General features: G+C 34.2%; 1 protein-coding gene across 1 annotated transcript; it reads left to right on the top strand.

Moving 5' to 3' along the window:
- The first annotated feature begins 7,653 nt into the window (after window positions 1-7,653).
- LOC129809052 (probable cytochrome P450 6a23) lies at window positions 7,654-11,056 on the top strand. Its single transcript, XM_055858910.1, has 5 exons — window positions 7,654-7,875; window positions 8,038-8,347; window positions 8,580-8,963; window positions 10,340-10,582; window positions 10,644-11,056. The coding sequence occupies exons 1-5, from the start codon at window positions 7,654-7,656 to the stop codon at window positions 11,054-11,056; spliced, it is 1,572 nt and encodes a 523-aa protein (XP_055714885.1).
- Window positions 11,057-17,140: the final 6,084 nt, after the last annotated feature.

Genomic DNA, 17,140 nt, shown 5'->3' with positions numbered 1-17,140 from the left:
GTTCGAGACATGTCCTAGTGCATACAAAGAAGGAAAATCTCAAATTTCATCTTTTTATCACGTATGGTGTTTTTCCAGTAAAATATCGTACAATTTTGAAACTTTTATGAGACATTTTTCATTGCACGTGTGAAAAATAATATTTAAATTTCGCAATATTGGATAATTTTTTAAGTGATGCATAACTTGAACTGGATATTTCAACCAAGTGTGTAAAATTGTTGTTATTCTATAATCGACAGTCAAACCAATAAGTTTGTTTTACGAAAGATAGGCCAACCTAATTCACGGAGAATACATATTTCGGATACACAATAACATGGTGAGTTCCATATTTTTTAATAAAAAAAATCATAAAAATTATATTTGACGTAAAGTGTTTTGCAGTTTTTGATAAATCATAATCCTACGAAAGAAGAAGCTGAGAAAATTTTGGAAAGATTTACACGAAAAAGACCACATTCCGATGACCCGCCATCTTGGATAGAAGAAATTTTAAATAAAATGGAACGTGACATAGCTTCTGAGAAGTTACACAAAATTCAAAGGAGTGAGGTAGAGGAGTCTAACAAAGAAGTTGAAGATCAACTCATGTGTAAAAGAAAAGATAAGCTCACAGAAAAATACTTTGAAAAACAGGAGAAAAATCTTTACCTTGTAGAATATGTGACTGATTCAGAAGGAGATCAAGTACCTGCGGAAGATTTTATATCTGATTTTGAGGAACAAACGTTATATTATTCTAGGAAACCTGCTTCAGATCATGTATATTCATCTGAAAATTCCAGTAGTGATGTATAATTTTCTATATCATTTGCAATAAAAAGTTAAAAGTATAAATTTAGAGCGTTTTTAACCCAAAAATCCCTCTCCCCTTTCTTTCTTTCGTTGAAAATTGTTCATTACAAACATTTTTCACAATTATTTAACATGGTGTATCTTAAAAAATCACTCAGAAAAAGTCTATATCGCAATGAGTACGCACAGCTTGAGACAATTAGCAGAAGCTTTGGCAAAAGAAAAATCAGAGTCTGATTTGGTGCAATTTATTTTACATAAAAAGACAATAGCGCAAATGATCGGCCTACTTTATGAAAACAAAAATGAGATTTTACGCCGCGGTGTAGTGGAAAAAATTTCAAGAAAAATGAAAAATGGAAAAAGCATGACTATTTTGGAGAAAAAACAATTGATGGTACAATTCTTTAACACTAATGATGAAAATACAATTGATAATTTGTTCGAGGTATTCTTTGGCGATCAAATTTTGGATTGTGATAATGTAGAAGCAGAATACGATATTGTACAGCAATCACATAAAATCTGCAAAATATGCTACAACAATGAATACGATACCGCTTTCCTACCTTGTGGACATGTTGCTGCTTGTCAAGGATGTGCTTCAAAAACAAGACATTGCCCTATATGCCGAGAGCCATACGTTGAGACTACAAGAATATATTTCTCGTGAAGAAAACAAAAAATGAAGTCAAGATTTTTTTGTGTAATGAAAAACTACAACCGACTAAGTTATAAATAAAATTGATTGTAAAACAATGAAATGAGTTTTCTTTCGTATCTGATCAAAGTATCATTATTTTTTTTTGTTTTTATGTTGCCATCAATATGAGGAATCATGTGAATTGTTTAAAAGTAGTTGCATGCAATCGAGTAGATTTTGTCAAAGAAGTTCGATACAATCATTTTTGATTGTGCTATAAAATGTAATTAAAACAATCCTGCTAATGCTGCAAAGAAAAAATCAGATTACGATGAGAAAAAATGCCAGACGCCACTTTGAAGATTTTTTTTTCACGTGAAGAAAATATTCTGATGCAGAAAAAATGCAAGATGATAAAAAATATGATATCTCTCTGCAGATTTTTTTTATGTTGGTAAAATTTTTCAGTGCATTTTCATATTGATTTTTTTCATGATGCATCAATAAAACATATCGTGTTTTTCTTGATGCACAGATGAAACATTGTGTGATGTTGAAATAATTGATTGTAAAACAATTTCTTTTCACAACAAGACAAAATTCTCACGACTTTAATCTTGCTCACATAGCAAATAGATGTGATTATGAAGAAATCACACCTAATATGTTGAGATGAAAAGGGAATATTGGTATTGATAAATATTGGCATAATGCATAACCCTGTGCAATTGAAGTTTCATTTTTTTTTCTTCATTCTTCTTATCTTAAGAGGATTCAGATTGCAAATATACAAGATTAAAACAATTTACATTTACGTTTTCTCATCTTTTTATTTGACATCATTTGATTTTTATACACATGTTACATTTTAAGAAATATTTGATTTACTTGCTACAAAAGGAATTTGAAACAAAAGTATTGCTGTTTGAAAAATTAGAATTTTCCAATCTTTGCACACCTAAAGATTTACAAACATTGCTGTATCTCTCAAAATATTCTTGTACATACCACTGTACAGAACTATTGTAAATCAAAGTTGCATTTATAAATTCAGAAAGTAACATTAATTTCTCAAATTCTGCAATATTTAGAGATAAACGATCAATTCCATTATTTTGGCAGAGAATAAGTAGTTCAGAATTTTCCACAGCACAGTAACTACGAATGTTCACGCAGTTGTCAAGTTGAATATTCAGCAACTCCAGTTTCATGTTGGCATCATCCTTTCCAGCATCCTCTCCCAATAATTTTCTTAAAGTTTGTTCATTGGCACAGAACGTTGTCCATGTATTTTGGGTGAATTCTACAGCGTCAATTCCATCCCAGTAGCTTACGGAACATATTTTAGCAACTGGTGAAAAATTCTCTGGAGAAAACCCGATCGTGATAAACAATGTACATGTTCGATTTAGAAAGTAGGTGTATGCATTCAGTAGTTCAGGAGTTGTATTTTGTTGTCGATTTCTTGCATATTGTTCCTCATCCTTTCGAAGTTCCTCAGCAGGATCAAGATTATATTTGTTGAAGTGCTGCTTTGCCTTCATTACATTTGGAACTTGATGTGATCTTTCTTTTGTCTCCATATTTTCAGATAAGTTATTTTGTGATTTATCACTTTTCACTAAGAAAATGTCTTCCACTCATCAATAAATCAGGGATACAAATGAGACTTTTTTTTCCAATGTTCAAATTCCTATAAAATATTTTAGGATCTTTTGATCGTACTGACGAAATTTCCCGAGAAAATTATGCAAACGTATGCAAAATGTTTGTTTCATACACGATGAAACATGTTTGGACATGTCATGTCATGTTCATATCTCAGAATAAAGTCTAGAGGTAGGATGCGAGGGGTAAATAGAACATTTTTCTAAATAACAAGTGAAGTTACTTTTTTTTTAATTGTTTTTCAATATAATAAATAAAATTTTGTTAACATTTATTCAGGGGAGGATGAAGCTTTACGGTCAAGAACTAAAATTAATAGTATTCAGTGATGAAGTGCTAGTGAGTGCAAAGCTAATTTTCTTTTATCAGTGTAAGAACGCAAATGTTTGACTTTATTTTAGTGAGTATCGCTTGAATTTTATTTTTTATGCCTATTCTACTGAGAGTCATCTTTAAAAAATGATCTTCTACTAAAGAAAGAGGATTTCATCTATTTTGTGATATGTGTCACAGAAATATACATAAATTTGATAATGAGTCATCAATGAAAAATGCATAAGTTAATTCAGCATCCCAGGTACCGAATTATAGAAGTGTATACAACATTTCATTCATAAAAATCAATTTTGTATGAAAAGTTGGTTCCTATTTCATTTTACTCTGCTGCCATTTCTCCAGATAATCAAATTCTTAGGTAAATATTGTACATATATTTACAGATTTTTTCATATTTGCTAAATTATAATAAGAGAAAACACAAATCAATAATTCACTTTGAATAATTTTGTTCTGTAATGTTGTAAAAATTCTCTAATGTCAGAGAAAAAGAACATTGTAATACAAAGTTATGAGAAATCTAACACTTTTTACATACTTTCCCACTTGCGATCAAGAGAGTTAAATGATTCATACACAAGACAAGAAATTTTGCCCACATTGACATTTTTTCATTCATCTTTTAATTCTTTTATTTTATGCATGATACAGGAGTGCAAATTTCGAATAATCCCGCACAACTGCATAAAAATGCACACCAACATCTTGATCATCAGTTTGTTTATTTGAAAATTGAGGATCTGAAACTAAGATTCTTGAAATTTCATGGCAGTCACCATCTGCAATAAGCAGAAATTCAATAAATTTCACGAAATTTATCACTTCTAATCTGAAATCACTGAACGAAAAATATTTTTTTAGACAAATTGCATAAAAATCGTTTGATCATATCATCAAGAGATGTGAATGATGTGAGATACAATCATGTAAGTGGAAAAGTATGATATTTTTCGGTAATTTATGTTACAATTTAAATAAAAAAGACAAATATTGCAAACAATATTGAAATACGCAAGCTCAAACTCAACTCAACTCAAAATCTCAACTCAATGACGTTTCAATATCTATTGATCAATATCCAATGGAAATGGTTTAAATTGCATGACGGCATCAACATCATGCTGTTCAATAACCAATGAAAATTATTGATAGTTCTTATCGCCAATAAAATTAGTGAATATTGCGAAATTCCACTCAATTTTACAATTATATTGCGCACTGCAAGACATTTTTTCCATTTTGCTTCATTCATCTGAAGGAATCAAATTGTCGCGCAAAGACTCATACAAATAGTCTCTCCCATATGGTCTCGAGCGCGCGAAAAGGTCTCATATTGCATTTGCATCTTTCCACACTTGGACAGTGCATATAGGCCAGAGACTATAGAGAATCCCGCTTAATGCATAGGAAAGACTTCTGGCAAACCTTCTATCATGCCACGAGTGGCATAATGGATAAGGTATTGGACTCGCAACCAAGAGGTCCGGGGATCAATTCTTAGGCATGGCAGATCTTTTCCCATATAAATTGTATAGGGAGAAAAAAAAATACATGAGAAAGAGTCCACCATCGAGCCAAAAAATTTTCATGTCGCGAAAAAAATTACGGAAATAGTTAATAATAGGAATAACAGAGGGCGCGCGCATAGAAAATAAGAGCAGCGGTCGGTAAAAATGGCGGACAAAAATAAAAATAGCGGTCGGAAATTAAAAATGGCGAACAAAAATAGGAGCAGCGTTCGGTAATAAAAAAAATGGCGGATAAAAATAAAAATGGCGGACACGAATTCAAAATGGCGGCCAAAATTCAAAATGGCGGATGGGAATTCAAAATGGCGTCCGAAACGTTTAACATTCAAAATTTAAACCCCGTGACGTCATCACATCATCGTGCTTCATCACATCATCGTGCTCCATCACATCATTGTGCTCCATCACATCATCGTGCTACATCACATCATTGTGTCCCATCACATCATTGTGATCCATATTTACTCAAAATTTAAGTTAAAAATAAAAAATGTGGGACCGGAGAGGGGAGCGGGGGGAGCGGGGGCGGTTGTGGGGGGAGCGGGGAGCAGGAGATTGGCCTGATGGTAGCATGTCGACCAGCATGATAGCCCCTGTAACGTCAGCAACATCACTGTGCTTCATCACCACGTTGCATCAGCAATTGTGCTAGTTACATCACGCTGCTTCATCATTACTACTCATGGTTTGTTTGCAAAGAGCTGGTTTACCATTTCTCATCTCGTCATGCGAGGTTAATAATGAACTGTCGTATGGGTAAGATGTGACGACCTAGCTCTTTGCAAACAAAGAGAAAATTCGCATCGTTTGAAGGTTCACTCTGTGCAAACCATGCCTACATTCCCCTAATTCCTGTCGACGCGGCGCTGTACTTTTTCGAATAACAACACACATCTCTACCGGGAGAGCTTTTCCTCCCAATGCACACTATATTGTTGAGAAAACACGCGAAAATATCAATTATTTTGCGAATTTACAGCACTGAATAGTTTTATTTGCCATTTGACAAGTGAAATTTCCCCTCAGATATACCCAGTGAGGGGAAGATTTTTTATAGGGACACTGGAAGTTTCTGGAAGTTGGCGTCATATTTTAGTCATGAGCGAGTCATTTCAGAGTTATTATGACGCCAAATGATTTCTGTAATTACCGTCATATTATTCCCCACTTTCCGTCATTCGACTCTCTGACGACCGTCCAGGACCCGATTTTGGAATCCAGAATACAGACATCCAACGGTAATCTTACTCCAAATTGCTATTTCGGTACTGAAAATTTAGTCATTCTAGAGCTTGGAACCATGCAAATCCTGGGCCCTTTTCCCTAGAGGTTTTTCACTGACTGATCAAAAAAGAAACAATATAATATTTTATGTAGTTTATTTAACTTTATCAAGACAATAAAACAGCAATAGGGGAGACCGGGGCAAAATTAGCCACGTATAGTATTAGATACTGGTATCTTATAGCTTTCCTGCGAAGGAATATTGAGGAAACTACTCTCCATTCTAAATATATACTACCCTTCCTATTCATTCAAATATTTATCAGCCTCATACAAACATTTTTTGTACAAATTATATGCAATGAAAAATTTCATTTAGTGGCTAATTCTACCCCGGTTTCCCCTACACTTCTTGTCGAACGTATAAGTACACAAATCAGAAAAACTTTTATTAGTCAAGTAGAGATTAGTTTATTCAACTTTAATAGGCCATTAATACTTAATTAAACGTTATATATATAAAGTACAAGTCTGAAAAATTCCCGTTTTTGCGCACTTTATGTTGTTATCAGGTAGAGATTGATCGCGAGATACTAAGATGATCTCACGATGAGATCCTAAGTGATCTATTTGGTAGTAGGCTTCCTATATGAAGAATAAATCTCAGTACTGAGAAAAGAAAATTTTCTTATAAATGGCCCGAAAAATTAGTTTTTCTTTGGGACACCAGTGTCTTATTTTTCCATGCAGGGTTAATAATTCAGTCATTTCGTAATTTTGTGATTTTCTTATTTTTCTTATTATTTCTTATTATTATAATATTTGTCAAGGTTAAGCTAACAATTAAAAATCTAAAATAAGACGTCTTTTACAACATTATGAAAAATTATATTTTTCTCAGTTTATTCTACTTTATTATGTTATTAAAGTAACTTAATTATCTTACTTATCATATACAAAAGTGAAAATTTGAAAAAATAATTAGTATATTCAGAGTTATCGTCAAGTAAAGATCGATCGTGAGTTCTTCTTCAGTTTTGCATAAACAAATCTAAAATGAGTTTCAGTGCCATTATCGGAACTATAGTGATGATAGTTGTGGCAATTTATCTGTATGCGAAAAGTAAATTTCAGTTTTGGGAAAAGAAAGGAGTGCCATACGTGAAACCCCAATTTCCGTTTGGAATTCTAAGAGAAGTGGTTAAAGGCAAACATACGAGCCAAATTATACTTGAAGCTTACAGGGAACTCAAAGGCAAAGACGTTTTCGGTGGTGTCTACTTATCGTTAATGCCTGGCATTGTTCCAACGGATTTAGATCTTGTGAAAAATATTTTAGTGAAAGATTTCCAATATTTTCATGACAGAGGATTATACGTTAACGAAAAAGATGATATTGTATCTGGTCATTTACTTGCCCTATCTGGACAACGTTGGATAAATACGAGGGCTAAAATGACTCCTACTTTCTCATCGGGAAAAATGAAGATGATGCACAACACGTTTGTAGCTGTTGCTAAAGAATTTCAAAATTATTTTGAACAAATAGCCAAGAAGAACCAAACGATTGAAGTAAGGGATGTTTTTTCTCGATTTACGATAGACGTTATTGGAAATTGTGCTTTTGGAATTGAATGTAACACTCTTAAGCAACCAGATACGGAGTTCCGCAGAGTTGTGACAAAAGCATTAGAATTTTCAGTCTTAAAATATATTCATATTTTCTTTTTGACCATGTTTCAAGACTTATGTCGAATGATGAGAATGAAATTTTTCAAATCTAACGTATCTATGTTTTTCATGAGGGTCCTAAAAGAAACCATTGAATACCGAGAGCAGAATGACATAAGGAGGAATGATTTTCTATCACTTTTAATTGACATAAAAAATACGGGAAAACTTAGAGGTGATGATACGGATTTGGGTAAAATTACTCTTGAAGAATTGGTCGCACAAACATTTGTATTTTTCATTGCGGGCTACTCCACATCTTCCTCAACTTTGACGTTTGCTTTCTACGAACTAGCTGTTAATCAAGATATTCAGGAAAAAGCCAGAGGAGAAGTAAATCGTATTCTGGAGAAATACAACGGAGAATATACTTATGAAGCATGTATGGAGATGAAGTACATCGATCAGATCATTAAAGGTAGATTTATCTTCACTGGGTAGAAGTAAAAGGTACATTTTGATATATTTATAAGGTTCAATAGTTTTACCTAAGTTATAATGTAAAATTTTAGTATTCATTCATTCATTGAATCAATAATATGTGAACCTGATTTTTGTAAAAGATACACAATGATCCATTTACTTCTACCAAGTGTTCTAAAATTAATGAATGGAATTTCACAATCATGTAATGTCAAAATCTACTTTAGAAACACTGAGGAAGCATACGGCAATTGATTTCCTTATAAGGAGTTGTAGTCAAGATTATCCAGTTCCCGGAACTAGTCATGTAATTGAAAAAGGAACATTCTTAACAATTCCAATCTATGGAATTCATCATGATCCCGAAATCTATCCAGATCCTGAGAAGTTTGATCCTGAAAGATTTGCCGAAGAGAACATCAAGAATCGACATCCTTTTGCTTGGCTTCCCTTCGGAGAAGGTCCTAGAAACTGCATTGCGATTAAGTTTGGTATGATGCAAACTAAGATTGCATTGGCGGTATTTCTTTCGAAATACCGGGTTGACATATCTCCTGAAACTGTTATACCACCTATTTTGGACAATTTACGTTTTGTACGGTCGCCAAAAGGTGGAATGTGGCTTAATATCCAGATGGCTTCTTAGAATTATAAAAGAGGTGGAAAACCTTGACTTGAATGCTGTAGCACAAAACAGACTCTCATCATATCTATATTAATAATAATTTAGTCAATTTAGTCATCCAATTCCAGAGGAAAAGCATAGTGTTTATAAATTGAGTCATTTCAGAAAATTGCATTTTTATTATAGGGGGAAGTGGGTACCTTGAATTGGGGCAATTTTAAAATTGTAATACTTGAAAGAACTCACTTAAATAATATTATAATTTATAAAGTAAAAATAAGGAACTAAAGGTGTCTCCCATGTTTCAACTTCCTCGGAGTGAACTGTCCACGGCGACTGATGCTCCCTCCCTGAAGTACGGACACGATTGACGCGAATAAAAGTGTGTCATTGGAATGAAGGATTTTGATTGGTTAATAATAATAAACCAGGGTTAACAGTTGTCGAATGGGCCATACGTTCTACAAAATAGAGTTTTTTCTCCTATTTTCAAATGAAACTGGACCTTACCGTGATATAATTAAGCTCTACAAACCAATTATGCAACTAAATTACATTATGATAAGGCTGAATTCCATTCAAATAATTGGAAAAAAGTCCAATTTCCAAGGTGCTTTAATTCAAAGGTACCCCACTTCCCCTAATCTTTGACAAATAAGCTAGTTAGTGGTTACTGCACTAGTTTTTATTATAAAAGAAGTTTTTTTAAATAAGTATCAAATTAGTCGTTATAAAGTACAGATGCAGTTTACTTGTTATCAGGTACCGAGAGAAAATAAAGTAATTTTTGGAAAAAAAAGGAGCTTTTGTCTGTAGTACGTGTGATGGCATGAGTTCAACGTTTTCGGGCAGATACTTCTCCGTTCTTGAGATTTCTATGCTCGTTAGCAGCAAATTTCTTGATAATTTTATGCAGGTACTTCAATGATCTTCATCTTTCAATGGATTTCACGAGACTAATGCTCATTCAACTCTCTCAGATGTTTGGTAGGTCTTTAGAACCTTATCACATAGCAAAAAGAAACATGGTTTGATAACCTACAAAGCTCAGGCTATTCCCTATCGAACCGACAATTACCGTCAAAATGCTAAAACAAGGTCGCGGAAACTGAACGATCATCTTCTCAATGGATTCCAAGGCTATGGAAAAAATGTTTAACACGTATAGCACCTAGCAAGATTGAGAAATACTGGGGAATTTTGAAAACAAATCTCAGGAAGAAAGGCCAGATAGCCGAAAGTGACTGAGTTTTTCATGAGACTCCTAAAAGAAACCATTGAATACCGTGAGAAAAACAATATATAAAAAGAAATGATTTCTCTCATTTTTAACGGAAATCAAAAATACGGGAAAACTCGAAGGTGACGATACGGATTTGGGTAAAATTACTTTTGAAGAACCGGCTACAAAACGTTTTTTATTCTTCATTGCGGCCTACGACACTTCTTCGTCGACTATGACATTTGCTTTGTATGAGTTAGCGCTTCAGCAGGACATTCAGGAAAAAGCCAGAGAAGAAGTGAATCGTATTCTGAAGAAATACAACGGAGAATATACTTATGAAGCCTGTATAGAAATGAAATATATCGATCAAATAATTAAAGGTAAGTTTGCCTTCTGATACGAATTAATGCGAGTTTGCAAGCTTCAATCTCAATTTGATAGAAACATTGAGGAAACATCCAGTAGTCGATTTCATCGCACGGATTTGTGGTCAAGATTATCCAGTTCCCGGAACTAAACATATTATCGAAAAAGGGACTTTTATAACAATTCCAGTCTATGGAATTCATCATGATCCTGAAATCTATCCAAATCCTGATAAGTTTGATCCTGAAAGATTTACCGAAGAGAACATCAAGAATCGACATGCTTGTGCTTGGCTTCCCTTCGGAGAAGGCCCCAGGAACTGCATTGGAATGAAGTTTGGTATGATGCAAGTTAAGATTGGACTGGCAATATTTCTTTCGAAATACAAGGTTGCCATATCTCCTGAAACTGTTATACCACTTGTTTTGAAAAAAATAACTTGTCGATGGTCATCAAGACATCATTTATATGGCTCAATATTGAAATGACTTCTTAAAATTTCTCGACAAAATTATGACTTATAATAATTTTATTTACTTAATAAAGAAAAATTTTCAAATCACTCAATTGAAATATTTTATTCAAATAATCTCTTGTATGATTTTTCAATATTTTGCAATTTTAGTTTTTGTCGCGTAATGTTTTTTAGTTAGCGGCAACGGACATTTGCGCATCAACAGTTTTTGGAAAGCAATTTTACTATTTTTGTTATTTTGGCAAGTGCCGCTGTAACGATTTTGCTACAAATAAAGATTAAAAAAAACAATTTTTAGTACTCTCTTTTCTAAAAAAGTTAATTTTATTTGTCCAATGACTACCATTGCCAAACACGTATTATAGAATTCATCAGCTTGAATTTGCTCAAGTATCAAGTAATACGAAAAAGTTCATTCAAGGACAGTACATGGGTATAAAACCATGACTTTGTCATTTCATATGGCAAGACTTTCGGGAAAAAAGGCTCTATCACTTTTGATTTCTTTTTATTTTTAAATTAAATTACGGACAAATAAAAGCACAACGAGTTTTTACAGAACTGCAAAATTTAAAAAAAAATCACTTTTCCGGTAAATAAATTGATTTTTATCTGTAAAGGAGTGGCAGAGCGTCCCAGGCTTTACGAAGTGCTCGAACTCGTGACTATACCTCAAATGCTATACCTCAAAAGTACTTTCGCACCATTTACTGTGTGCTCCCAACCGATTTAAACCGTTTTATAAATCACTCAATAGATTCCACAGAATAGTTTTAAAAGTAATAAATAAAGTAGTATATAAATAAAGTAATAATAAGTAAATAAAGAAAAATAATTAAATGGATTTTCAGACAAAAATTACTTTTCGCTTTATAACCGGTTCATTACCGCTTCACAACCGATTTGAACCGATTTATAAATGAATCAAAACATTGCCCAAAATACACCTTATAAGTAATATAGTTGAATTTCAAATAAAAAATAGTTATCTGTTATGAACCGGGTCATTAGCGGTTCAGAACTGATTGGAATCGGTTCAGTTTTATAGGAAATTGCAAGACCTTTCCAACGAACCCAAACATGATACTATTCGGATGGGAAATACGCTCCCTAAAATCTTTTTAGGAAGGAAAATATTCTATGTTTTCGGAAATTTTTCGACAAATTTTCAGTGTTTTGAGAAATTATTAGTTTCACTTTGTGGGGCAAAGGAAATTCCCTGGACAAAAGGAAATTTTTGGAAAGTTATAAAATATACTTGTACCATTTGTATCATTTTTGGTTTTTTACTTATTATTTTTGATTTTTATACTTACCATTTTTGATTTCTATACTTATCATTTTTGATTTTTTTTACTTATTATTGGCTGCAGCAAAATGGTAAGTATTTTGGTAAAATTGGAAGTAAAAAAATCAAAAATGGTAAGTAAAAAATGCAAATTTGGTAAGTAAAAAATCAAAATTGCTAAGTAAAAACTCAAAATTGGTAAGTAAAAACTAAAATTGGTAAGTAGAATATCAAACTTGGTAAGTAAAACATCCAAATTGGTAAGTAAAAAACAAAATTGGTAAGTCAAACATCAAAATTGGTAAGTAAAACATCCAAATTGGTAAGTAAAAAATAAAAAAATTGGTAAGTAAAATAATCAAAAATGGTAAGTAAAAAACTCAAGAATGGTAGTATTTTGATTCTTTACTTACCATTTTTGATTTTTTTTACTTACCAAATTTAATTTTTTTACTTACCAATTTTGAATATTTACTTACCAATTTTGGTTTTCTACTTACCAAACTTACAATTTTACACTATTCCACCATTTTACTTACCGAACCTAATTTTTTACTTACCAAAATTCTTTTTTTTACTTAGGGAGAGGTGGGGCAACATTGTTATACGATTTTTTCGCATATTTCTAAAGGAATCTGTGTTTTAACGTATTGCACTTTAAATAGGCAAAACAATTGTGGATCTAAATAAAATTATTGTACGGACCAGCTTCTTTTAGAAATATTCGAAAAAATCGTACAAAAATGTAGCCCTACAGCTCAAAATAACCCCACCTATCCCTACATATTTTGGTGTTTTACTTACCAAGTGAATTTTTTACTTACCGTTTTTTCAAAATACTTACCAGAAATGTTTTAGCCTAAAATTAGCTCAACGGAATTCGTTCCTCATTTTTTACTATAATAATACCAAGTTAACATTCCCGAGATCGTTATTTCACCTGTTTTTGGATCTGCATCTGTTTTAGTGTCACTTAAAGATCGCATGTTGCTTAATATCCAGATGACTTCATAACACAGACGTCGTAGCCGAAAAGCAGTTTTGATCATATGCCTTAATAAAGTTTTTTTTAGAGGTCTAATTTATGTGGAAACAACGTTTTAACGAATTTAATCATTTCGGAAGTTCGCTTTTTCGTCTACAAACTTTAAAATTACAATATATGAACTAAGATAAAGTTACATTTAAGTTTGTTCAAGTTGTTAAATAAAATTATTACATGGTCTATTCAATTTTATTATCTAATTAAAAAACTAGAACTTCTTCTACTGATCGTATATAAAGTTCACTTCTGGAAAATTTCATTAGTATACTCAAAGTTATTGTCAGATAGAGATTGGTCGTGAGTTCTTAAGCTTTACTTCAATAAATCAAAAATGGATTGGATTCATATCTTTCTGGCTGCAATGATAGTGATGATGACTGGATATCTGTATGTGAAAGATAAATATCAATATTGGAAAAAGAGAGGGATACCTTATGTGAAACCTGAATTTCCGCTTGGAATTCTAAAAGGAATGGCAACTGGCAAACATACAAGTCAAATTGTAAATGAAGCTTACAAGGAACTCAAAGGCAAGGATGTGTTTGGTGGTGTCTACTTGTAATCGTTATGCGAAATGATCGTTGCTTTGAATAAGTGAATACGACAATAATAGATGGCGCTGCCAGAGAGAGAGGGGAACATGTTGGGTAGGCTTGGTGTGGTGAGGTTTGAGACGGCAGTCTCTTGGAGGTGATTGGTATGAGTGGAGGTCCATCCTGAGGTGTTCCCAGGATAGTTTACATAGTCAGAAGTGGGATAGCAACCCAACAGAAGGAAGACTGCGAGGTTGTTGCGTTGACAAGCAGAGGAAACTTGTCTTCAATGGAGCATTTATGGTATTAGAATTTCAGTGACTAATAAATATTTTTGCAGAGGAATTCCGCCGAACTTTTGAGGATATTAGGAATCAGAAACATTTTATTGCTTAGAGCCTACTGATTTTAAGCCTTACGGGCTTAGAGGACGGAGGCTCTAGGCGGAGAAGTATACCCAGAATCCGCTTATTTTTTGCCTTATGGGCTTTGAGGACGTGGAATCTGGGTAAAAGATGTAACTCAGGGTCTGCTTATTTTCTGCCTTATGGGCTTTGAGGACGTAGACTCTGAGTGAAATGTGTAAAATCTCATAGTCTGCTCATTTTTTGCCTTATGGGCTTTGAGGACGCAGACTATGGGTGGATGGACAACTGAGAGTCAGCTCATTCTTGGCTTGGTAGACTGTGAGAGTGTGACTTTGAAGTTGACCAGTGCTAGGAGGATGCACATGATAATCCGGAGGGGTTAAAGACTGTGCATCCCAAGCACGATGAAAAAATTATTAGTATTGCTAACTTGCAGGTTTAGGAGGTTTCCAATGTGGAAAATGTGTTGGATTTTTCCGATTGGTTGATGGAAATTCTGACAGCCAGTGTGACCTGAAGTTTGCATTATTTGATGAAATAAATTACGATAATTTACTTCTTCTTTTTACTTTTACTTTGGTAGGAAATATGGTGTTTCCTTGTCTAATGGAAGGGGAAATTGTCTCTTTCACACTTGCCAAGAGCATACTGAGAAAAGGAGAAATCCGCAATTTCGCCGTATATTGGGCGAAGTTGAATTGTCTATGATTGTCTCTTTCTTTTCCAAGTGACAGAGGGGAAGTGAAGTTTCTTTGTGAGGTTTAGTCGATGGGCGATAGACAAATAAAAAGCGAATTTCTCAGCAATTTATTATAGAAAATCGAGTGTGGTTCTAAATTCAGTGCTCAATCAAATATTAGTAAGTAAATAATATGAAATGAGATGATTAGGAACCGAAGAAACTTATAGATGCATCATTTCCAAATACAGGAGGAAGGTTGATTTTTTGTGTGGAAAAAGACGCAAAATGCCTCCACCCATGAGGGGAAGAGGCACACGATCTTCGGATTCAAGTTCATCAGGAGGAGTAGGCTCTTCCAGTACTGCAGTTGTACCCGGAACTCAAGAGATCAATTCCCTGATCACCGAATTCAATCCGGACAAAAAGGAAAATGAGTCTGCAAAGGAATGGATCGAGAGTTTGGAGGCACTGGGAGAGATTTATTCCTGGGAGCCTCGGAAAAAAATGCTGTATGCCTCAGTGAGGTTGGGTGGGTCTGCCAGAATGTGGTACAATGCAGAGAAGGCCCATTTGACCTCTTGGGAAATCTTCAAAGAAAAAATGATTCGCAATTTCCCAGAAGTTTTGAGGCGTTCTGAGATCCAAAAGAAGCTCATGAATATGAAGAAGCGAGCTGATCAATCAGTGTCGAACTATTACCATGAGGTGAAAAGTCTCGCCGTGAAGATAGGCTGGGACGAAGATCTTATCAAAGAACATTTGATTCAGGGACTTCCTAGCTTTGCGTGGAGAGTTGCCATGGCAAAAGAACAACACTCTGATATGGAGACATTCTTGGAAAATCTTATTCTGATGGAGAAGGTCTCTAAATTTGAAGATGATAAGCGGAAGGACGGAAGAAAACATTTTAAAAATCAATATCGCCCGAACAAGGAGCAAAGCAAGGTCACGGACAGTGTGGAGGTTAAGGCTGAAAAGAATGGTGAAGAGCAGACAAAGAAAAGGAAGCGAGAGGATGACAGCAACGAGCCTGGCAAGGAGGATGAACAGCCACGCAAGAAAACTTGTTATGTCTGTAAAAAAGAGGGTCATTTTGCCAGAGCTTGCCCATCTAAGCCGGGTTTTCGGGTGGGGGTGGTAAAGCATCAGGCCACCCCGCAAAAAAATAATATGATGCAGTGCAAGATGGTTGAAATAGACAAAAAAAGATTTGAGGCATTTATTGATCTAGGAAGTGAGTGTAGCACAGCAGTAGAGTCACTGGCAGATGAGTTGAAATTTGAATTGTGTCCTGATGAATCAGTACTAAAGGGTTACGGTGGTGGTGAATGCAAACCCTTGGGAAAAGTTTTGAAAAAAATTAAGATTGACAACTTTGAAAATGAGGTATATTTGAGAATTGTGCCTGATAAAATGCAAAGGCACAAAATTCTTCTGGGAAATGATTATTTTGCGAAAAAAGGACTCAAAATCACGGTAGAGTGTGGGAGCATGAACATAGCATTTCATCCTGCAACTGAACAGAATGAAATATCAGTCATCAGTGCTGAAAAGGAAAGGTCAAAGAATCTGTCTAAAGAAGCCATCAAAATTCATAACAAGGTGACGGATGATGACCAGCAGCGATTGATGGATTTACTGACAAAATATCGAGAGTGTCTTGCTGTTGATATGACAGAATTGGGGCATACGGATCTGGAAAAAATGAGAATAATTCTCAAGGAAGATAAGGTTTAATTTTCAAGATCTGTTGTCTTTAATGTCTAACATTTTATTTATTCCTTTTAAGGTAATACAGCATGCACCCTACAGAGTTGCTAATGGGAGAGACATTATTCTGCGAGACATTATTGAGGATTTGATGAGGAATGATATTATTGAAGAATCTTCATCTGATTATGCTAGTCCAGTAGTGATGGTATCCAAAAAAGATGGAACTTTCAGAATGTGTGTGGATTACCGCATGTTGAATCAGGTAATTCAAAGGGAATATTTCCCTACACGAAATATTGAGGAAGAAATCGCAAAACTTCACGGATGCGGGGTATTCACAAGTCTCGATCTGATGAGTGGGTATCACCAGATCGAGGTTGAAGAATCGTCAAGAAAGTACACTGCTTTTGTTACTCCAGATGGTCACTACCAGTATAAGAGAGTACCATTTGGACTAGCAAACTCCCC

The sequence above is a fragment of the Phlebotomus papatasi genome, unplaced genomic scaffold (genome assembly GCF_024763615.1).
Source record: "Phlebotomus papatasi isolate M1 unplaced genomic scaffold, Ppap_2.1 HiC_scaffold_275, whole genome shotgun sequence".
Taxonomy (NCBI): Eukaryota; Metazoa; Arthropoda; class Insecta; order Diptera; family Psychodidae; genus Phlebotomus; species Phlebotomus papatasi.
Note: the sequence above shows the minus strand (reverse complement) of the source record. Positions and strands in the feature narration are given on the sequence as shown.